The 22,281-nt window shown below is 56.0% G+C and overlaps 9 protein-coding genes across 9 annotated transcripts; 4 read left to right on the top strand and 5 right to left on the bottom strand.

The window, feature by feature from the left end:
- Positions 1 to 976: 976 nt before the first annotated feature.
- Positions 977 to 1,458, bottom strand: CH63R_07999 (uncharacterized protein; the record flags this gene model as incomplete). Its single annotated transcript, XM_018302973.1, has 2 exons — positions 977 to 1,256; positions 1,319 to 1,458. 2 exons carry the CDS (start codon positions 1,456 to 1,458, stop codon positions 977 to 979), a joined length of 420 nt encoding a protein of 139 aa, XP_018157751.1.
- Positions 1,459 to 2,118: 660 nt separating this feature from the next.
- On the top strand, positions 2,119 to 3,596 carry CH63R_07998 (SRPK2 bound unphosphorylated; the record flags this gene model as incomplete). Its single annotated transcript, XM_018302972.1, has 2 exons — positions 2,119 to 2,764; positions 2,827 to 3,596. The coding sequence occupies 2 exons, from the start codon at positions 2,119 to 2,121 to the stop codon at positions 3,594 to 3,596; spliced, it is 1,416 nt and encodes a 471-aa protein (XP_018157750.1).
- Positions 3,597 to 4,309: 713 nt separating this feature from the next.
- CH63R_07997 (uncharacterized protein) lies at positions 4,310 to 5,798 on the top strand (the record flags this gene model as incomplete). The annotated part of the gene is given in 4 exon segments (XM_018302971.1): positions 4,310 to 4,462; positions 4,471 to 4,566; positions 4,625 to 5,164; positions 5,337 to 5,798. Coding segments are annotated over 4 exon segments (1,251 nt in total).
- Positions 5,799 to 6,998: 1,200 nt separating this feature from the next.
- On the bottom strand, positions 6,999 to 8,432 carry CH63R_07996 (Aureochrome1; the record flags this gene model as incomplete). The annotated part of the gene is made up of 4 exons (XM_018302970.1): positions 6,999 to 7,337; positions 7,468 to 7,826; positions 8,001 to 8,227; positions 8,347 to 8,432. 4 exons carry the CDS (start codon positions 8,430 to 8,432, stop codon positions 6,999 to 7,001), a joined length of 1,011 nt encoding a protein of 336 aa, XP_018157748.1.
- Positions 8,433 to 8,495: 63 nt separating this feature from the next.
- CH63R_07995 (Aureochrome1) lies at positions 8,496 to 10,432 on the bottom strand (the record flags this gene model as incomplete). The annotated part of the gene is made up of 2 exons (XM_018302969.1): positions 8,496 to 8,681; positions 8,801 to 10,432. 2 exons carry the CDS (start codon positions 10,430 to 10,432, stop codon positions 8,496 to 8,498), a joined length of 1,818 nt encoding a protein of 605 aa, XP_018157747.1.
- Positions 10,433 to 13,983: 3,551 nt separating this feature from the next.
- Positions 13,984 to 14,491, bottom strand: CH63R_07994 (Secreted protein NIS1; the record flags this gene model as incomplete). Its single annotated transcript, XM_018302968.1, has 2 exons — positions 13,984 to 14,177; positions 14,251 to 14,491. The coding sequence occupies 2 exons, from the start codon at positions 14,489 to 14,491 to the stop codon at positions 13,984 to 13,986; spliced, it is 435 nt and encodes a 144-aa protein (XP_018157746.1).
- A 1,682-nt stretch (positions 14,492 to 16,173) lies between these two features.
- On the bottom strand, positions 16,174 to 17,284 carry CH63R_07993 (Ricin b lectin; the record flags this gene model as incomplete). Its single annotated transcript, XM_018302967.1, has 2 exons — positions 16,174 to 16,680; positions 16,808 to 17,284. 2 exons carry the CDS (start codon positions 17,282 to 17,284, stop codon positions 16,174 to 16,176), a joined length of 984 nt encoding a protein of 327 aa, XP_018157745.1.
- Positions 17,285 to 19,445: 2,161 nt separating this feature from the next.
- Positions 19,446 to 19,631, top strand: CH63R_07992 (uncharacterized protein; the record flags this gene model as incomplete). The annotated part of the gene is made up of 1 exon (XM_018302966.1): positions 19,446 to 19,631. One exon carries the CDS (start codon positions 19,446 to 19,448, stop codon positions 19,629 to 19,631), a length of 186 nt encoding a protein of 61 aa, XP_018157744.1.
- Positions 19,632 to 20,607: 976 nt separating this feature from the next.
- Positions 20,608 to 21,357, top strand: CH63R_07991 (Duf1264 domain protein; the record flags this gene model as incomplete). The annotated part of the gene is made up of 2 exons (XM_018302965.1): positions 20,608 to 20,691; positions 20,758 to 21,357. The coding sequence occupies 2 exons, from the start codon at positions 20,608 to 20,610 to the stop codon at positions 21,355 to 21,357; spliced, it is 684 nt and encodes a 227-aa protein (XP_018157743.1).
- Between the last annotated feature and the right edge of the window lie 924 nt (positions 21,358 to 22,281).

The raw sequence follows: 22,281 nt of genomic DNA, 5'->3' as shown, positions 1-22,281 counted from the left end.
TCATCGACCGACGACTTGCTTTGTACCGACCTTTCGCAGTCACCCATCTCAGTGACTATGGTACTGGCCATCTGTCGCTCATTGGGGTACCACTCAAATCGATCGGGTATAACTTCAAGACGCACCTCTGCCTCATTTTCATGTCTAGACACCCAATGTAGCGTGGTCTCAACAAGGTGATACTCATTCTCTCTCATGGAACAACTGTAGAACACAAGGAATATGAGATCTTTCCAGGTCAGCAATTACCAACCCACACTTTCTATCCTAAACATCATATGTTGGTCAGGGGAGAAGGGTCGTGTCGGGATAACAAAGATATGCAAGAGGCCGTGTCCTCGAGGACAAATATCACGCCTCACCGCCTGCTCGTTGGAGGCACGACGAATGAAACCCGCCTCAGCATGACTGACCCAGGAATCTCGTCTGCAACACACCTTCAACCGCCAGAAAATGAGCGCCACCCAGCTTCACAGCGATCATCCCGAGCGCCATCCTGTACCAAAATCACGATGCTCTCTCGTGCTCTGCAGCTGAGCTCGCGTCACACTCTCCCGCTCCCGAGGGCTTGCTCTGCGAGTGTTCCTTACCCACTGCGCACGCCATCCCGCCTCTTCTAACCACACTACTCGGCCATATCAGCGCCGCCTATTGAGTACGGATACGTCGACGCAGGAGAGCATTTCGGCGACTATCGACTGAGACTACTGGATTTGCATCTGCACACAGATACACTGACATTGCAATGCAAATAAATATATGAACGGACTGGTCTAGGTAGAAGTCATGTTGTGCAGGTATTTGTTCAATCATCCTAGAGAGACTGGAGTATCAAAAGACGAAGAACACAACGCAGCTCGATAATGGGTAAGTTTGCTAAGTGCATTGTACATTGTTGTACAACACAAGCGTACTTATGCAGGCAACCACTTTCTAGCAAAACTAAGAAGCCCCAGCAAAGAGGCAGCTGGGTATCTCATGACATGTGTCCATAACCTACATCGGGGGCCTCCCAAAGATCCTCGTCATTCGGCCAAACCGGCTTGTTGTTGCGTTTGAGGATGGAATCAGGCTTCTCTGCCGCATGGGTCGCCTCCTTGAATTCTAGCGAAAGGGGGTCCTTGACATAGCCATGGCAGGCAACGTGAGTCTCGCGACCCAAATGGTCCTGCGTCTTGTAGCTGAAAGTGACGTGATCCCCCCTTGGATCCTTTTGTCGCCTCCCATTGATGGTCGTCGTTGAGTGAACTTCGCTTCTGTTGTCAGTCAGCCTTGGTGGAAGGATCCAGGGAAGTTAGCTTCGACACCCATGGCATACCGAACAAAGACTGCTTTGGGATAAAGCTGCTTGTCACGCGCTGTCTGATACGCCAGCGCGACAAGTTGGCGCATCCTGGCCTCGCTTCTGGGGATTTGCTGAGCGTGGAAGTAATACTTGACGATGTTGATGGAAGACATGATGGGAGATGAAGGTCTGTTGAGTAGCGGGCAGGCGTGAAACAGGTGATGAAGGGCTGCCCGCCACGTCTTATAAATAATCAACGCCCGATGTCGCGATGTCACCAAACTCGATACATTGTTGGTTGGTCGCTGCATTTTGGCCTATAATTAGCGACGGGGCCGGCCGCCTGGAGACCGGCCTTGTGGGCAGCGAGTCTTCGACTCTGCTAGGCGCTTGAGGGTCAACCACTTGTGGTATCTGCCCTATCGCCAGATTGACCCCATGTGTGCCATCCCGGAGCCTGTGGTGGCCCGTCTTTGGGGACGCCTTTGTGCGTCCAATTGGGGGTGTGTTCTCAGTGCCATGGCGGTTGGGCACAACGAAGGTGGCAATGGGCGCTTCGGCGGTCGACTGGCAGGCCCACACAGCAGCGTTACCCCAACCACTAGGGAGGCAGCCGCCCCAAACACCACTAAACGCCCATGCCAGCGTCCAATAGGATAGCTGCCTTGCTGCTTGTTAGCTGGGGTGGCGGTACGTACCGTGCCTAATACCAAACACCAATTGATCGCGAAGCCAATCTTCAATCTTCAATCGTTAAGAAACCACAGCACACCACCACCCATCTACATAACCTCCATATTCAGTCCCAAGAGTTTTATCCGGGACCAGGTGCAATGATCTCTCGTGCTCTGCAGGAAACCACCCGGCTACCGCGTCACATTCTTCCAAGGGTCCACGTTTCCCCCGCGAGGTTTTCATTTCCACAGCGCATACGATCTCGCCTCTTCCAGTGCCACCACTACTCGGCCATGCCCGAACCAGCACCGCCGGTCGAGTACGGATACGTTGACGGGGTGGAGCATCTCGGCGACTATCGACCGGGCGGCTATCACCCAATCCACATCGACGACCGACTAAACGAGCGATACCGAGTCGTGCACAAGCTAGGCCACGGCACGTTTTCAACCGCCTGGCTTGCCGTCGACGAGAACTTGTCCAAGTACGTTGCCGTCAAAGTCGGCACCGCGGATGCGGACTGCACCGAGGTTGATGTCCTCTCCCTGTTCACGCAGAGCGTTGCAGGCCACAAGGACTCGGAACACAATCGCTCGCTGGTCCCCGTCGTCCTCGATCGCTTCAGTCTCAACGGGCCGAACGGCACTCACCCTTGCCTCGTCACCCTTCCGGCACGTTGCAGCTTGCGGGACGCAAAGGAGGCATCAGGTAACTCCTTGCTTCGGCTAGATGTCGCCAGGTCCCTCGCCGCGCAGCTCGTTCTGGCCGTCTCACTCGTCCACTCAAAAGGTTACGCCCACGGAGGTGAGCGTCCCAGTCCACCATTGTACTGCATCGGGTAAAACTTGGCTGACACTGTGACCTAGATCTTCATCTTGGTAACCTTCTCCTACAGCTTCCCTCGTCTCTGGATAATCTTTCGATACAGCAGCTGTACGCACGGTACGGCGAGCCGGAGAAAGAGCCGGTGGTTCGTATAGACACACAAGCACCGTCAACGGATCCCGGAGTCCCGTCTTACGCGGTGCCTCCGGTATGGCTGGGCGTGCCAAGTAACGAAGTCACTCTAGGTGACGCCAGATTGATACTGGGCGACTTTGGAGTTGCCTTCCGTCCAGCCGACAAGTCTCGGTTCGAGTCCTACACGCCGCTCGTCCTCCGCCCTCCCGAGGCCTTCTTCGAGCCGGGAACGCCCCTCACGCTCGCCTCGGACGTTTGGAGCCTGGGCTGTGTGCTCTTCGAGCTTCTCGCCCACCGCTCGCTCATCGACGGCTTCCTCGCGCCCCAGGACGAGATCACGGCGCAGCAGGTCGAGCTGCAGGGGCCCATGCCGCCCGAGTGGTGGGGGAAATGGGAGGAGCGGCCGCGATGGTACGACGACGCCGCCAGGCCCTTGAGCAACGCGTCCGATATCTGGCCGTGGGAGCGGCGGTTCGAGCAGTGGGTGCAGAGCCCGCGGCGGTCGAGGGGCATGGAGACGATGGGGGAGGACGAGCGGGACGCGCTGTTGAAGCTCTTGGGGTGGATGCTCGCATGGAGGCCGGGCGAGAGACCGGACGTGCTGGAGGTGCTGGAGGCGGAATGGATGACGCGGTGGGCTTTGCCAACGTACCAGATAGGTCTCGATGGGGTTTGATCTTGACGGGACTGACCAAGGGACCTGAGCTGAGGGTGTGTGTATGTCACCCCGAAACCTCCATCCGTCACAGCGTTTGTCCCAAAAACAGGTGAACGAGATCTGGCAGGTGTTTTTTTTTTTTAACCTACAGTTACACTTCCCCTTTTCCTGTACCGCTTGCCCAGACCAACAAACGGTTGAAGAAGTCGGGGCAGTTGCTGGATTGAGGATGAAAAGATTTTCATGGTTGTAAAGCTGCAGTGTTGACCTTATGATCGTGAGAGAAAAGGCGTGTCGGCTAGTTACACTGCGTCACTTCATACCGGATGTGATGCGGCTAGGGTGTCATGCGGGTACGTCTGGGGATAGTACTGACTCAACCTGTGTCAAGAAATCTTGAAAGCGTGAACCACGATGTTCTGTTCCGATGAGGCACTACTCTGGGGGGCTCTCTAGCTAGGCAGCGCGCCTGGTGTGTGTCAGCTGTTGCGTCTTGACCCCTCCGGTGATGGATCATTATCGTGGCCACGGTTACGTTGATTGTGATAGATGAGCGCTGCAGCGGCCTCGGTTCGTGTCTTTGACAGCCGGATTACTGCACAATGAATATGATACTAGTGTGTCGACGTGATGTGTGGCTCTCCATCTCTGAACTTGATGGGACGCGTGTTTAGTCTCTCTCTTCCCGCCCTTCGAGGCGTTCAGTGGTCTCTTAAGTGAAAGATAATGGGATGGAACGCTGCCAGCACAAGGCTGTTGCCCTCCTGCGAGGAGTTCTGCTCGGCCGGGAGTCGGAAGAATTCTTCAGGTTGTATTACCATGTGAAGTTCATCAACGTGACCGTAAAGTGGCAGTATGTTGACGAGAGTCCTGGCGCAAACCGCGTGAGGAGGAATTCGAACGTGACCTCTCGGCCGCCGCGGGCGGAGAGGCGGATCTCATACCAGATGCCCTGGCCTCGTGCGTTGAAGCTGTAAAAGTCTGCGTAGTACGGCGCAATGGTGATGGGTGAAAAGCCGGTGGAGGGTATTGACCCGACACCGTAGAAATCTGACGGGGTGTTTGATACGAGTCCGTTCATCTCCACAAACACGGACGCTAGATTGTTGCCGTACACGCTCACCGGGAACGGCAGGTTGATTTGCGCGCTGCCCTTATCGTACTGGTCGCCGCCACCATCAGGCGGGTCCAATGTGATTGGTGTTGGGGTTGGGAGCACTAAACTTGGCCGCTGTGTTGAGATGCAAGCTGTGGGGGTGGTGGTAGTGGTGGTTGTTGTTGTTGATGTTGTAGTAGATGTTGTTGTTGTCGTTGTTGCCATTGTAGTTGACTCTGTTGTAGATGTAGATGTACTAGAGGAAGAAAGAGTAGTAGTTAAGGTAGTTGACGCTGTAGACGATGATGTCGACGTGGTCGTCTGTGAGTTTGTTTGGGCAGTCGACGCCGTCGATGACGAAGAAGTCGTTTGGATGGTGGAGTTGGGGAAGAAGGAGAAAGATTGGGAGGTGGATGTCGTCAGGCTGGTCTGGGAGACACTGCTCGTAATCGGAGGAGGCGGCGGTGTCGAGCTCGGAGTAGAGCTCGAGGTGGGAGGGACGATGGGAGGCTGGCCGGTCTGGACGCTGCTGGAGCTGACGGAGGCTTGAGTTGACGCGGTGGTGCTGGAGCTGAAAGGGATAGGGTTCACAACCCGTCCGTTTTGGCATTGCTCGACTGTCGACAGGAGACCAGCATCTTGTCAGTTGATTGATTGTACAGGACCACCATCCTCGGTCACTTACCTCCATAGGCGAGGATCAAAACCGGTACGCAGCCCAGCGGGCTCGACGTGAAGGTGACGTAGACTTGACCGTTGGCGGGGTACTGGCAGAAGCTCGCTCCTCCGTTGGGAATGGCCGGGTTCGTGAACCGCAAGACTCCGTCAGCGTCCGGCCCGAACGTCGTCGTGACGGCGCCAGGCGGCGGGGTCCCGCCGTTGCGGAGCGGCTTGAAGGACTCGCCGGCGTAGAAGAAGGGTTGGCCTCCGGCGAGGACCTGATCTTCGGAGAGCACGAAGACGGTTGCGACGCTGCAGACCTGCGGGTTCTCGTCGGTCCCCGTGCTCACGAATCCGCCGAGGTCGTCTCTCTTCCGTACCCGTCTGGCCGGGGCCGGGACCGGGGCGACGAGGAGGATCACCTGCCGGACGGCGAGCGTGCTGGTGGTCGGGCTCGGGCTTGACGTCGTGGGCGCTGAGGTCGTGAAAGCAGAAGTCGTAGGTGCCGACGTCGGCAACGCCGTGAACGATCCACCGGAAGAAGGCGACGAGGAGCCGGAGGTGCCAGCAGTGGGCACTGCTGGAGATATCGTCGTTGTGGAGGAGGGGGTCGAGCCGCTCGGAGCCGGGCCGGCAGTCCCAACCGGCCCCAACTCGAGGTACGTCGATAGGTAGGTGTAGCACAAGGCCTGTGGAACATTTTACGCGGGCAGAAGAGCACCGCCGGCGATAGCCAGCCGTCTCACATTAATCTTCGCGTAGGCGACTCGTCGGTCGTTCCTATCATGCCTTGGCAGGCAAGCGGAGAGAGAAACATGGAAAGAGAGAGAGGGAGAGAGAAAATCGAGGCAGGAGAGCCAGAAGCCTGCGCTGAAGAGGGGATCAAGGACACGCGGTATGAGTTTGTTCTATGACAAGGAGCTTACGTTGCTGTTTGTTTTATGACGTTCCGGGCTATTGTTGAGGCGTCTCTCTTGAGGAGTCTTGTCATATATCGGGGCATGTGCCCCGACACTTGACGCATGATGGCACCGGCTGGACCAAAGGCTCGCAGTAGCACATGAAGACGAGGACACATAATAGTAACTTAAAGTTGGCGGACAGGACGGCCTAGCACAAAGAGCGCGGGGAGGAAACGCAGTCTGGAATGTCAGGGCAGTGAGCTCGGGTCCTTGTTCGATATCTCGTTGTCAAAGGGAGGAATGGTCTCACATTCCCGTGGGAGCGCGCCCAGGAGATGGAGATCGGCCGGGCTGCGCTTGGCTTGGTTGCTTAGACTTGTTGCTCTCCTGGGAAGAGAGAGAGGCCGACCATCTTGAGCGGATTCTTCGGACCCATGGTCATTTCCTTGGAATTCTGCCCCCCGATGTAGAAAGGCTATTCTGTCTGGGCGAGGCCGTTGGTTGAATCAGAGAGATAAGCGAGATCGAAGGGAACTAGGCTGGCTCCTCGGCGGTATTAGCTGACCCTGGCTTGGTAGGCAGGAATTCTATGGATGATGGACCTTAGACAGAAGGGTATTCTCGTATTGATTTTGACTTGGTTCGCAAAACATTCTATCATTTATCAAACTCCGCCTGTCCCGCCCCCTTCCCCCCCTTCTCTTTACATCTCTCGTCTGTATTGTACAACACTGCCTGCCCCCCTCATCATCACGAACTCGATCACGAGATGGCGGGCGACATGATGACGACGACCCAGCGCACCGCCGACTTCTCGTCCTTCAGGGGCGTCCAGTGCGTCACGAAGCGCTCGTCGCCGCGGAACAGGGCGCTGCGGCGGGTCTGCAGGCGCACGTCGACGCTGACGGGGCCGCCGGCGCGGAGGGCGTTGCGCACGCGCGTCTTGTAGTCGGACTGGTGGTTCACCATGTTCTGCTTGAGGAAGCGGAAGACGTCCTGCCCGGCCACGAGGCCGACGGTGTTGTTGGCCGGGTGGAGCATGTCCAGGACGCCCTCGGAGTAGAAGCGGATGATGAAGGCGTCGTAGCTGACGACGAGGTACTGTTGTTTCGGAGAGATTGTTGTCAGTATCAGGGTGGTATTTTGTCATATGTTTGGTGGTCAGTCACCCCCTCCCCTCTTGTGGTTTTCTTTTTGTGTGTGTGTGTGTGTGTGTGTGTGTGTGACATACCTTGGAGTACGCAGTATAAAACTCCTTCATCTGCGTATTCAGGTCTCTCCCCTCGAGCTGGTGGAGCAGCTTGCTCTCCATGCCCGGGTCGATGACCGACGACGTGGTGAGTGCGTGGGCGTCGTCGACCTTGACCCCGAGGGCTTTCAGGAAGGCCTTGCGCGCCGACGGCGCCGACGAGGCTCGGTGGAGCGGCAGCGGCGCCTTGACTTTGTTGTCCTTGGCTTTGTCCTGGACATCGTCGTTGTTGGACACGGACAGGACCCTCATGACATCGGCGTTGCTGTGGATGGTCGTGGAGCAGTTGACCTGGCCGCCGATGAAGAAGGCCAGCTTCCCCGCTTCGTTGTACAAAGGGGCTGTTGAGCGAGCGGCGCCGTGGTTAGCTTTTTTGGAGTTTTTTTTTGGTTTTTTTGAGGTGTACATGGATTTGCGTGGATGACGACAAGACTTGGTTGATGATACTCCTTAACGCAGCTGCGGGAGTTTCGTGAAGAGGCTTCAGAAGGATACATATATAAAGTATGACTCACCAACGTAAAGCAGGTTCCAGAACGGGTCGCCGTTCTTCTTGTAGTTCAGAATCAACTCGACCGATTCCTTGCGCTCGCTGATGGCCGTCTTGAGCCTGCGGACGGGGACCCGGTCGGTGTGTTGCCCCTGGAGGAATCTGCAGTTTCGCGGGATGATCTCGGAGCGCGTGTAGCCGGTGACCTTGACGAAGCCGTCCGAGGCGAATACAATCGGGTTGTCGGCCAGACTGTAGACAATACACAAGTTCAGCCAGTCAGTCAAGTCACTCGCTCACACAAAGTCATGAGAATAGACCTCCCGGGACGGGGGTTAGGGTTGGTGAGGGTTAAGGGAGTGTCTCCTTACCCAGGATTCGTCAGGCAGAAGCAGTCGCCGAGCCCCTGGTAGGTGTGGCGGTTGGACGACAAGGCCCTGGTCGCGCTCAGGGCCATCTGGGAGCGGACGAAGCGGGGGTAGATGTCGAGGAAGACGTCCTGCTCGACGCTCTCCTGCAGCTACGAGAAGAGCGTCTCCATGGACGGGAGCGTCTTGGTGACGAGGGACTTCATCTCGGCGTGGACCGACTTGCGCAGCTCGCCGTTGACGTTGATCTGCTTGGTCGAGTCCTCGGCGAGGAAGTCCTTGTGGATGCTCGTCATGATGCCGGCGAGGTCGTTCAGGACGGTCTGATACTGTTCGACCTGCCACAAGTCCAACATTGGTTAACTCGACCTAGTCACTTTTTCTCTCTTCCTCTGTCTCTCACTCTCGCTCTCACTCTCTCACTCTCGGACTCCTAGGACAACGAATAACGGCTCACCTTCTTCAGAAACTCGACGCTCTCGCTGCAGAAGCGGGCCTCGGCGAACTTGAGCAGCTGGTGCACCGTCGTCGGGTTGTGCAGGACGACCTGAAAGATGCCCGGCCCGAAGAAGTCGACGCCGCGGCTCGACGACCCGTTGCTCGTGACGCTCTGCTTCGATGTCGACTGCCTCGAGATGGAAAAGGAGTCGTCGCTCATCGCCGTCTTCCTCCCGTCGGCCGTCGCCGGCCTGTAGTCCGGCGTCAGCATCGCCGGCGGCCCGCCGCCCAGCCCATTCTTCACGCTGTAGTCGTGGACCACCTCCTCCTCCATGCCTGGGCGCTCTCTGTAATACGCTGTTGTTGCTATTGTTGCCGGTGCCACTGCTGCTGCCGCTGCTGCTGCTGTTGCTGTTGTCGTCCTGCGGGCGCGTGGTTTGTTGCTCGTGCTGCCGTTGCTGTTGTTGCGTGGTCGTCGTCGTTGGCTGATCGGCGGCGGCTCAGCATCGTGATACAGGCGGTTGTGATCCAGAACCGGCGTCCGGAGCCCCCTCTTGTGCGAGGCGAGGGCGTCGGCCGCGCGCGATCGCGCCGGCGGTTGCGACGACTGCCTGGACGACGTCCTCGGCGTGACGGGACGGTCGCGCGTGTACCGATGATGCGGTTCGGACGTGTCTTCTTGGATTGGGTTGTGGATGACGGTGACGGGCGTCGCTGCTATGTCTCTGTTCTCCCTCCTCCTCCTCCTGCTGCTGCTGCGACTGGGCTCGTGGAGATATCCGTGGTATTCCTGGTCGGTGACGCCGCCGTTGTCGTGGTCGTCGTCGTCGTTGTCACCGTGGGCGTCCCGGTCGTCCTCGTCCTCCTCCGAATCGACAAGGATGAGCCTCCGGCGTCGGCCTCCTATGGGCGGAGGTGTTGCGGAGCGAGGCACCCTCGGGGGATAATCTTCTGCCCCTTTGTCGTCGTCTCTGTACGAGTGTTCTTCGGCCTCGGAAACCTGCGCCAGCAACCGTCTGGCGGCCTCGATCTCGTCGGCGCGCGGCGGGCGTTGTGGCGTGTTATAGTCGCGGCGTGAGCTTCCTCTTCTCCTGGCTGTTGCTCGATCGGGGCTGTCGATGGCTGGATCGGGACGGGAGGAACGGCGAGCGGGAACGGCCACGCCCTCCCTGTCGTCATTCCTGCTGGTGGTGTAAGGGCGAGGGGAATGGGAGTAGTCCTGGGGGACCATGTCGACCCGAGACAACGAGCGGGAAGGGCGGCTAAGCTCGACGCTCTCTCGTGCGGAACGGGGGGGTGCCCTTTCAGGCCTTTCATGCCTTCCATGCCTCTCTAAGGCCGTATCAAGGAAACCATCGAAGCGGTCACTGGCGCCGCCCTGGCCCATCAACAGGCTGGATTCGGAGAGAGACTGGCGGGTGTGAGGTCGAGCGTATTCTACATCGCTATTGTTGTCGGACTCGGACTCGGACTCCTGTGCAATGGCCATACGCGCCGCTTGAATGGCCGCCGTGTCTACCCGCGGCAAGACCCTCGAGAGCAGCTCGTCGTCGTCCATGGACCCTGTGGGGAGAATAGCCTTCGAAACATCGCCGTTTCCGGACGAGGTGAAGGCTGCGGCGTCGTCATCGGCGTCATAGACGGCCGCCATGACTAGTTGGACACACACACGCCTGTCTCTCTACTGCCTTGTAGGGGCTGAAAAGGGTAAAGGGAACAAAAACAAAAAAGAAAACAGAATTCTTACTTTCTGCCAGCGGAAAGTGAAACCTTGCTATGTGTTTGTGTCTCACCTTGCGGCCTTACGAGTGGATGTTTCCGGGGGCAGATAAAAGGGGGGATGCTTTGAGACGACAGACAGGATGGAAAAGGATGTCTGGCGGCGTTTCTTGAAAGATGGGAGCGGTAAGATATCTGCCTACGCTACCCGGACAGAAACGTAATATCCTTCCCCCCACCGTCCAACATTCAAAGCTCGAGCGCTCCCGCGTTCTCGGCCATGTCGACACGATTCCAGCACTTGGCTCTAGGCAGGGGAATGCTCGCCACACACACGGGGAGAGAGAGGGAGAGGGAGAGAGAGAGAAGGATGGAGAGAGGGTCGGCCCCCGTCAGAGCCCAGTTTTCTCGCACTTTGACTCTGAGATGCCGGGCGACAGTTGTCCCCCCCCCCGCCGCTGCGAGTGGTTTGAATTTGAAGTTGGGACGACAGGGCCACAAGATCCAGACATATCCATCCACTACCCACCATCCAAGGATCCAAAAGACCCCTCGCTAGCTTGTGCTCGGACCGCCTCCCGGGACTTGGTTGGGGTCCGGCAGGGGGCAGCTTGCGACGTCGAGGTGACATTGTGAGTCTGGAGCGTGGATCCGTCCATCGTCCATCCATGGCAGAAGAGATGGAGGTAAAGAATCTGTTGTGTCTCAACTGCTGCAGATGTCTACGTGTAATATTCATCTTGCGCGAATTATTAGCCTGGCTTCTAGTAGGCCTTAACCATGTATGCTTCGAGACAAGTCAACCGAGACTGCTCGTTACTAGCTACACGGGTCCTGAGCCGCCCTTGTGCTTGTTGATTCTCACTCTTGAACCTTGGCTCTCGAGGCAACAGGGGACTCATCGGAGATGGTTCCTAAATCGCCCACATCAACTCCTTGCTCGTCGTGCATGGGTCGAGGATCATCGATAACCGAGGGGTGTCCTTGATGTCCGTCCCCCTTCGAATTCTATGGCTTGTTCTGTCTGTCAACAACCAACCAGTGACTTTGGAGCAGAATGCGTTCATGATTGGGTCGTCGGCGGCTGGCAGAAGTTTGTCTTGCTTGCGTTTTTTTCCCTCGCCCTTTTCCATGTCGGCTTTCCAACGTTTCCCCAAGGTTTCTCTTCTTCCCATTGCAAGCCCTTGCTTGAATCGCCGATTCCACCCTTTCCTTCCGAGCCCCCAACTCCTCCAGAACCGACGATGCCTGCCGGGCGACAAAGACAAAGCTCGACGCTTTGCTTGACTTTTCCCTTCAAGTCTTCTTTCCATCGAGATGCCCCATTGACCACGATGACGTCTCATTCGATACCCGCGATCCTTCTGAGATCAAGGTGAAGTAACCTTGCGCACCGCGAAATGATGTCTGTAGATAGATAGCAGCAGTCTGAAAAGCTTCCGAGAGTGCCTGGGGCGTCTGTCCCCCCCCTGCCAGTTGGGAAATGACTGGCCTGGCTAAAGGACGCGGCGCAACCCTGCATGTGCCATTCACTGCGACATGACGACACGATGATGGGCTCGAGCGTTGGGGAATGGGCTGTTTATCGGTGGAGGATCCAAGCTAACTAACTAGCCGTTTGCTTGCTCTCGTGGCAAATTGGCACCATTGACCGTTTGCTTGCTTCCTCGTTTTTCTTTGATTGATTCATTGACTAATCTCACTCAACCTTCGGAGCGTAGTCCGATTCGTCGACTCCGGGGGGCCGGGATGAGGCCTCGGAATCAGGACCAGGTCCGATTTGTGGGCATCTCTGATGGATGGATGGGTTCGTCCCAACCCGGGACTCGCTCGGATGAGGCGAGGCAGCGGAAAGTGGGAAAAGTAGAGTAGTTCAACCAACCGCCTGGGTCCCAAATAATGGAGCCTCCCCATCCTTTTCCGATCCGAGGTTGAGTCCTGAAAGAAGTGACGCCAATGGGAAGAGGCTCCGGCGCAGCCATCCCGGCACATCGGCGCACATGCTCTCCATGACGATCTTCTGTAGCACACCGATCCGGATTGTGAAATGTGAAATGTGAAATGTGACCAAGACTTCTAGGCCTGGATGTTGTGATCAAGCCTCAAGTGTCTCTACCCGCAGCTCCAAGACATGCCTCCGGATCATCTGAACAAGCGCGTTTTCGGTTTCGGAATGCTCAGCCATCGACACATACAGACCCGGGCCTCTCGAGTCATAACTCCCGCTCCAATGGGCCGCGGAACCGTCTGACTCGCAAAATCACGACGTAGATAAATGTCTCACGTGTACGCATCAACTTGAGGCCACGACACCGCCGCTGTATTGTCGTATAAATACCCGTGGTGCAGTCCGTTCACGTGCCAGCTACCTACTACATGCCGTGAACACGTTCAATATGGAGACGAGTTATGATTACATTTTAGAACCCCTTCGGGTTTGAGTTGAGCTTGACACCCATTCGACGAACTAGCGACCCGGCCACCGCCGCTCATCATCGTATGTACGTGTAAAAGGCGCAAGCTCGCGCGACATTTTGAATGGCAGGAATGGTAGGTTATTCTGATCTCGAAGTCCAGAAAGAAATAAAGAAAACCCCCCGACTCAATTGACGGCTTTATCCAAGACGAACCAGGCTGATAGACAGTAGTCCATCTTCACCAATCTGCCGCAGCTTAGAGCCAGCAAACTTCTAAAGTTTGCTTGCTGGTTGTCCGCTGCCTCGAGCCGTAATCGCAAGGTGGGTAGACCATAGGCAGATGGAGTTCTCGACTGGTTGGCCCCTTGGTTATCTGGAAATCGTCTCTTAATCCATGGTCATACGGAAACCATTGGTTGAACGCTCTTACCGGTCATTGACGATCATTGCCAGCATGGGACACGAGACCTAGGAACATATTCATTTGGCGTCTGGCTCAAGGGTAAGCTTAAAGTAAGCTTAATGGCAGTTGAATCACGGCCTCGGATTAGCAACTGCCTCCTACCTGCTTAAGCTACGTCAATATGTAAGAAAGACTTGACAAGCAACAAGCCTGGTCATGTTACTGTCTGATCGGTGCTTATCCGCAGGAACAACATCTCTGGTTCACATGTTTTACGTGTTTTACCGGCTTCAAGCCGTACCGGTTTCGATGTACGGAGCCTTGGACTGCCGGACACAACGCCCAATACATGTTTCTATCGGAACTTCTATTGCTCACAATATATGAGCCATTCTTACAATTGAAGCCAACAGCATAAGTAAGCGAAACGTGTCGCGCGAAAAGTTGATCATCTCAGTGCGAACGAAAATATCTCACTACAAGAATCATTTCGGGAGCCAAGATCCAACTGAGAGGATCGGAAAGGATTGTGTGTGTATGTCTAACTTATTAATCTAAATTGAGAAACCTCTTTCTTAACCACAAAGATGCAACAGGCCAGACCATGGCACATTGAACGCCATTTGAACACCTTTGTTTCAGCGCAACTCGTGAATTCACATTTTATCGCTGGCTGCCCACGTATGTCTCACTGGTCACGTTGCCAACGGTGACGGTGACGTTGTAGTGGCTCAACGTGGGAGAGGAAGAGGCGCCGTACAGGCTGTACAGCCCGGCGGCGACGACGTACTGGCCGGGAGCAAGGCCGGCGGGGATGGTCACGGTCTCGGTGATGTTCTCGAGCGTGTTGGACTCCTCTGCGCGCGACGGCAATCAGCAATCCGAACAAACGACTTCATCTGGATCGGTTCTGGGGGAGGGGCTGCTTACCAGGTCCCAAGTAGAACGAGCCCAGGGCGTTGCCGAGGGTCTCGGGGTAGGCGGAGGCCTCGGTGGCGATGCCGAAGGCGATGGCGATGTCCTGGACGGCCTGGATGTAGTTCTCCGTCGTGATGACGGCCTCGACCTCGTCGCCGGCCTTGACGGTCTCTGGGAAGGCGATGCCGTAGATGCGGGCGTTGGCCAGGGCGAACAGGCCGGCGGCGGCAGCGATGGAAGCGCGGAACTGCATTTTCTTTTGGGATGGCGATGGGTTCTATTGTGATGTATGGCTGTGTGGGTTGAGTAAGACTTGCGCGAGACTGATTACAAGGTGTCGATGTGTGTGCTCTGTGTTTGTTTACTGAGTGTGAGTCCAGGAAGAGGTGTGATTGATCCCGGGGAGGGGCGGGTTTGTCCCATGCTTTTAAATATCAATTTCTATCAAAATATCAAATGATCATCAATGTCCACAACCCCGGCCGGGTTTCCCCCTGTGTTTACTTTCGCACGACCGGACGTCAGGGAGCGCAGAAATTCGATTATCTCCGTAGCTGCGGATCATCTGGGCATGACATGATATGACATCGTTTGGGAACCCGCCTCCGCCGTGCCAGCCGACCCCGACAGCAGCCGGCCCAGGGTCTAGCGGAGTTGGGCTTCGCGGCGGATGGCGCCATCCCGGGCTGTGTATCCGGTACTATGTATTTAGGGAGAGTTTTTGCCAGAGACGAAAGTTAGGCTGGGGCAGTCAACCTATTTTTACCTATTCTTAGCAGTGACCGCTGGGCTTAGCCCGGCTTGTCGGGGCCGGCCAACATCTGCACATGAATCGCAAAGGGGGGGGGGAGAATCGGCAACGGCGTGCCGGGGAATTTCTTTGCGGGATGGTATGGGGAAGATGGAGATCGCAGGGCGAGGCCGCGCTGGGCACTAATCAAACCTTGGCCAACTTCTGTGCCGATCTGGCCGATCATTATCAATAGAAACCGTGCTGGAGGCGATGGAAGCTCGTATTGTCAGAGGGGAAAACCGTCGTGACTGAGTTACGCCACACGAGTTGTCGTAATGGGGGCACACGACAGTGATCAACCAACTGACTCCAAGAGAAATGTTCCTCACGGCAACGTTCCAGCGCTAACGAGGCCCAACACGCAATCAGCTGGCCGCCAAAGCAACCAAGAAGAGTTGATTGAGTGAGCTTATGATATCATTCCGCGTTGTAGGTGGCTGGCTGGGCTAGAGAAACTGTTAACGATGTCCGCCGGTTCAGACGGAACACCTGCAACATGCCGCTTATCCCTTTATCACTCACTATCCCACTGCTTTGGGTCTTCAAGCTATCGTCATGAATTTGGCATTCGATTTGTGCAGGCTTATTGTGCAGACATGTTCTGCCCCGCTCCCTGCATGTCTCTCGATGCGGCATTTTAGGGGTGGATCGAATCATGCTCTCAGGATCCTTGCATAGATGGTACATAGTCCACTTATCGTCTTCTGCTATCAACAATAGTCGCCTTGCCAGAGTGGTTAATGGGCTGGCCTGCTAGTTTGGGATCATCTCCCGGAGAGCCGATAGCCAGTGTCTTCGGACGCGCAGGTTCGAATCCTGTGGGCGACGACTAAACCTTTTGCCTTTTGACCAAGATTCTTTTTATTCTTTATTTTTTTCTGGTCGGCGCCGTCTTTTTGCATCGAGTCATTCATTCTTTGGAGGTGGATGGGATGCACCGGGGTAAGTCAAGTTTATATTGATTTGTCTGTTCGCCTCGGCCAAGTAAAGAAGGCATTCAGGCTGCGTCGTTGGTCAGAATACTTTTTTGAGTATGAATGGATGCAGGCAATTAATTACTGATTTAATCCACTACTACTGAACTCACTCGGTTCCCGCTGTGTTGTGAAGAGTTCCACGCAACTTACTTCTGAATCCACCGCTCAGATGCCAATATCCGGCCGAGGCCCTACAAACGGGGGAATCGTGGTCGGCAAGTCGTACGGGTCCTTGAGCGAATACGAATAGTAGTCCGTCGCGTTGAACACGGCGCCCCCGTTGACGTCCAGGTGCGTCTCGCCGGTGCAGTCCTTGAACTTGAGCCAGTTGCTGCGGATCGTCGCGTTCGGGCCCGCGACGACGGGGTCGTTGACCCGCTCGAAGTAGCTCGTCTCGACCAGCAGCGCCGTGTGGCCGCGCGCGTAGTTGCCGTACGACGTGACGTTGAGGAAGTAGTTGTTGTACATGTGGCACATGAGCAGGTTGTCCGCCGACGGGTTCCGCTGGTTCGTCGAGTTGAAGAAGTTGTCGTTGATGGTCATCTTGGAGATGACGTTGGGCGTCCAGCCGATCCCGAACGCCTTGTTGTGCGACGAGAAGAGGCAGTTGGACACCGTGACGTAGTCCGTGTCTCTGCGGAGGTCCATGAGGCCGTCGGCCATGCGGGCGAACTAGTCTTGCTGTCAGTAGCCGCCAGCCAGACACGACCCGGATCTGAGGGTCATGTCGACACCCCCTCCACAATGAGAGGGGATAATAATAGCAACAGACCAAGGCCAAGGGGAAGGGAAACCTTACGGTGACATGGTCGATCCAGAGGTTGGTCCCTTTATCGACCTGTATGCCATCCCAATCTTCCGACTTGCCGTTGTAGTCCTCGGGGATGTACGTGTCGCTGACCTGCAGGTTCCTGAGGATGATGTTGCTCTGGTTGGTGATGCCGAACCCGCCGCCGAGGATCTTGGCGCCGGCGCCGACCCCGACGATGGTCTTGTTGCTCCTGATGGGGATCTCGTACCCCCTCGGCTCCGAGGTGAGCTCGCCCTCGACGCGGATGATCAGCGGCTCCGTCGCGTTGGCGTACTCCACCAGTTCCGCGTGTGAGGTCGCCGTGACGATCCGGCCGCCCTTGCCGCCGGTCGTGCCGCCGTTGAGCGAGGCGAAGCCGTGGGCTACGTCGTCGCACTTGGCGCATGTGACGTTGGTTGCCGCACCGGCCCCGAGAGCCGGGAGGACCGCGAGCAGCAGAGTGAGACAGGAGCTGACCTGAGTCATTGCAGAAACGTGGCGTGGCATCCTCTTCTTCAATCCTCTTTTCGTGATGTCTTCTTATCCTGGTGACGGAAGGGGGGTTCCTTCAGATCCGTGAAAATTGTAAAGGCCGGACGCGATAGTATCGGACATCTATCCGATGAGAGTTGAGGTCCACAAACCGCAATGAACAACATACCATTGATATATCGACCACGCATGGAAAATCTGAGGCATCATCCCCTCCTCTCCCAGAATGTCTCGACTCATCGCCAAGCTCCAGTCTCATTACCCGGGATCTCCTCACTCGCGATCTCGTTCCATTCCCGCCAATGACAAGTCCACCAAACTTCCGAGCGCATGCTCCAATTTAGCCAAAGAGCACCCGTGGAGATCACTTACAGTAGAAGCAATCGCCGACGTTCTTCATCGTGCATGTTGTTCAGCAGCTGCCCCGCACAGGGACCGGTGGGATGATATCTGGCGCGTCCTTCCATAGGACGCGCCAGATGACGAGGAGGTTTGCGGGGAAGGTCTTCTTCCCCGCAAACCTGCTCGCCTACGATGGCCCGAAAGGCCGGCACTCGCCGATCTTGGGCTGGAAAGTCTCCGAAAGAAAATGAGATGGAGGTAAGCGATGGGGGGGTTAGGTTGGTTGAAGGGCGTTGGTGGAAAGGTATTTGGCCGGACGACAGCGTAGCCGGCTCTGCATGATGCATCGAGTACGAAAGATGCCTTTTTTTCTTCTTTTTGTCACGAATGAGCATTTCATCGGAAGAGTCAGGAAACAGTCATGTCTACTAGCAACACCTCCTCGAGCATGAACCAAACCTGGAGGTCGAGATCAGCGACATAACATTGTTGAATATCTCAAAGGTGAAACTCGCTCTTGACCATTTCAACATCTATAGCTTTACCTGCAGTCTTCGCTGTCCACCCCAAGCTGCACCATGCGTAATATTGAAGCCCTAACTGAGGAATCGCAAACACATAGTGCTTTGGGCTCTATCTTGTGAGCTGGTCACAGCAGTAGTCGGATGCTTGGAGGCTTCGTTGGGCTAAGGGCTGCATGGCTCGACTGAACCGATACCATCACCACACAGATACGGTGGGCATCACCTCACTTCTACACATATCAGAGGCCTGCAGCACAGCCGGTGTTTCACAAGGTAACTGCTAGTTCAGTACTGACTTCAAACATGAGGTTGTACAACCACTTCTGTAGCCAACGATAAACGCTATCGACGAGAAGTGATGACCCAGGTTCCCCTCAGGAAGACCGCAGCTCTTATGCGAGAATACATCATGAGAAATATCCCGGGTCGCTGCATGAGCCCGGGGGCATTCTCGAGCTGCTCTTTTTGTCTGTCGAGGCGGGCGTAGAGGCGAGGCCTAATCGTTTGTATCGTCAGTTGACAGTATATGCTGATCATTGAAGCAACCAAAGCAATAAACTGAAGGATTCAAGGAGGGACTATGGCCCTTCTCAACTGTAGATCCCACGGATGGGCCTGTTTCCACGAATTGGATCGGTCTGCTGTCGCATGTCGCCCGCCCCATTACGACGGCTTGGCAATCCTTCCCTATGTAGTGTCGCTGACTGGCCCTTCAAGCTTACTCTTTTGGGATGCACATACTAGCAGTATGCAGCCGGAGGCGTTTTCAAAGCATCGTCCAGGCTCACGACTGTAACGATGCCCTCCCAGTGGCATTGAAACAAGAGAGTTACTGGCTTTGGTGGTGGGTGCTATGAGGACGTCTTGCCATTCCTCCTGCAGCCACAAACTAGAAGATAAGGAATGCCAGCCGTTTCATTCGTGGATTTGCAGCTGTCGGGCAGGACTGAACTTCGGTTTCGAGAAGTCTTGATGATGATGTTGTCATACTTTCGACTTTACAATCGACAGTAGCAACTGAGAAGAGACGGCGGAGTCCAGCTATAAAAGGCTCCGTTGTTCCTGTGCCAGAACGGTCTCGTTTGGATCATCATCCGACAGCCAACTCTTCCAGCCTCCAGAGACCAATCCCAAGACCCAGCCCAAATCTCCAAAGTATGTCCATTCCATCCATCGATGAAGTCCTCCTTCGCCGAGTGTCTTGACTCGAAAGACGGCCCGAGCAAAGCAGTATCATTTGAGCTAACAACACCCCTTGGCTAGCCATCTTCATCATCACCGTACTCAACATGAAGTTCTCCGCCGCCGTCGCCGTCGCTTTCGCCTCGCTTGCCCTGGCAGCCCCCAACCCCGAGGGCCAGACCAAGGTGAAGCTCAGCAAAGACTCCGTCGACGCCATCATCGCGGCCTACCCGGATGTCCACAAGCGCGATTGCTCCTTCGACTTCTCCTGCGGCTGCATATTCTGCGTCTAGACAGCACCCGGACGCATGAACGGCATGCCTGTTCTTGACGAGTGATCGGGAACCCGGTGGCTTGACTAGGATTTTGACGAAAGACGGGCATTTGCTTGTACGATTATTCCCAATTAGCATAATTCAAATCATTGATTGATTTGAAAGATACTGTCACGAATGCCGCCCAAGTGTGAATCGTAAACACGTTGCACTCATTCCTGGTTCCGATCTAGGTCATCCAGCAAAATTCATTAAATGAAATGTAGACGCACTTGCTGTCCCCTTCTTCTTGTTTGATGTTATTGATCAAGATAGTGTTGGCAAATTTTCTAGTTTGCCGGTTTATCATTACAGCCTCTTCCATTCTCGCTTCCCAATTTCCCCCTTTTCCAATATGTCAAGGAAAGATGCCCAAGAAAACAGAGATAGCACCAGGCAAACCGAGTCAGTCTCGTTTCAAACGATCGGTGGAGATGATGAGCACCGACATGATTCAGGAAGGGCCATCAACGTCCCCGATAGCGCAGGCATGCATGTCCGCTCCACGCCGTGACATGTTCTGGCCCCTTCCCACCTCTTCGGCGCCGGCCGAGAGGGCCCCGGCAAAACGGAACCCGCCGCGTCGGCACGGGAGCAGCCGCTCCGAATGGCCCCACACCAGTTGCCGAAGCCGACCGGAGAAAACGCTCCGCCCGGATGGGGGGCGGTCGGGGACAAGTATTCCGTTATGCCGGAACACACAGAGCAGCGATGCCGCAATGATGATGAAATCACCGAGAGAGAGAATGCGAGTATGCGTCTGTGACGTCACATATACATGATGGCTTGCTCCCCTCACCATCGCATCGCGAACATTGCAGACGAAAACATACCCAGACACAGAGGGCAGACCGACCGCATCGTCAAACATCCATCTGGTAACGTGCACCTTGATACCGACTTAATTATCCTGTAAACCATCGACGGAGTGCCGCAATCTCGTCAACGACCGATAATGGCAGACAACTCAGAGTCCGTATCCGGGGAGCCGATTAGCACAAAGAACCAGGTGCTCCTGGCCGGCGCGTCAGCGATCCAGGTCCGCCCGCCCTTTTATTGCAGGTCAAGAGGCCGATACCCGCGATGCTGACCCATGAGGACGCAGGACTTTGCGCCCCTCAGAAACGTGTGCGCTCACCTCAACGCGTTCCACGCCTACGCGTCGGACCCGACCCGCGCCGTCGAGGCGAACCACTACTGCGGCCACCTGAACGAGGACGTGCGGCAGTGCATCCTCTACGACAGCCCCGAGCCCGGCGCGCGCATCATCGGCATCGAGTACATGATCACGCCCGAGCTGTACGAGACGCTGGAGCCGGAGGAGCGGAAGCTGTGGCACAGCCACGTCTACGAGGTCCAGTCGGGCATGCTCGTCATGCCGCAGGGGGCGCTGCCGGACGCCGTCTGGGAGGCGGCGGAGAACCGGGAGATGGAGCAGGTCTTCCGCCTGTACGGCAAGGCCTTCCACCTCTGGCAGGTCGACCGGGGCGACCGGCTGCCGCTGGGCGAGCCGCAGCTCATGACCAGCTTCACGCAGCCGGGCCAGCTCGACTTTGAGGAGCGCGTCGGCGACAGGGACCGCCGGTTCAAGACGGACTACAAGAGGAAGAAGGAGGCGCGGAAGCACATTGAGACGCCCTCGGTTCATCCCGACGCCGACCAGGCATGGAAGGGGCAGCAGCAGCAGCAGCAGCAGCAGCAGTAGTAGTAGCGGCGGCGGGACAAGGAAGCATAAGTATAACTAACTATAGATGCTCCTTCAAACGCACTGCACTGCTGAAGTTTTCTGGTGAAACGGTGACTTTTGACAGGCCGCATGCATGCAAGGAAGGGAAAAAAAGGGGGGGTGAAGACAACAGGCTGCGAGATTGATGCGTCGTGCCCAGGCAGGGAAAGGGGGGTTATACTCGTTGGCTCTCGTTCATCGACTATTGGTCCGATGCATGAAGGGTCGAAGGCGGGTCGAACAGGAGTTGACGCTTGTTTGGTCTCTCGAGGCCGAGAGACGTACGGTTTTAACAAGGTGCGGAGGGCGGCGCGAGGCGAGATGATGCACCGTCTGGACTCAGGCCACGGAGGAGGGACCAGGGGGGGAGGAGAAGGAAAAGGAGGAGGAAGGGCGAGGGGTTGTTGTGTCGTGTTATGTTGTCCGGTAGCGAAACTCCGTTGGTTGTGGATAATAATGAATGTTCTAGGAGGGAAATGCACTGCGAGAGAGTGACGATGAAGCAACATCCCCCCCCAAAAACAAAAAAAATCAAAACAAAAAAGGGACCAGAAAAAGGCAGAGAAAAAGCAAGATGCCGAGCTATCCCCTTTTGCGGTATAGCGGGCTCGATGTCGATGCTTCAGATTCGTCTCGAAACAGTCCCCCCCCCTCCCCTTCTTCCAGGCTCTGCCTCGACGCAACCGACTCCCCACTTGAGGCTGCCCTGCGACCGAATGACACCTGCTCGCTTGCTGCCCTCGCCAGTGCCGGTGGGCCGAGTGTGAAACATCGTGAAGGGGGGATGCTGGGGCGGTCCGCCGGGATGAAGATGGTGGTGGATGGTGGTCTAACCTCCCCTCCCATCCCCTTGTAGCAAATCATGTGGATCACCTTGCACTCCTTCTCCTCCGTCCACCCACG

Source organism: Colletotrichum higginsianum, chromosome 5, assembly GCF_001672515.1.
Source record: "Colletotrichum higginsianum IMI 349063 chromosome 5, whole genome shotgun sequence".
Taxonomy (NCBI): domain Eukaryota; kingdom Fungi; phylum Ascomycota; class Sordariomycetes; order Glomerellales; family Glomerellaceae; genus Colletotrichum; species Colletotrichum higginsianum.
Note: the sequence above shows the minus strand (reverse complement) of the source record. Positions and strands in the feature narration are given on the sequence as shown.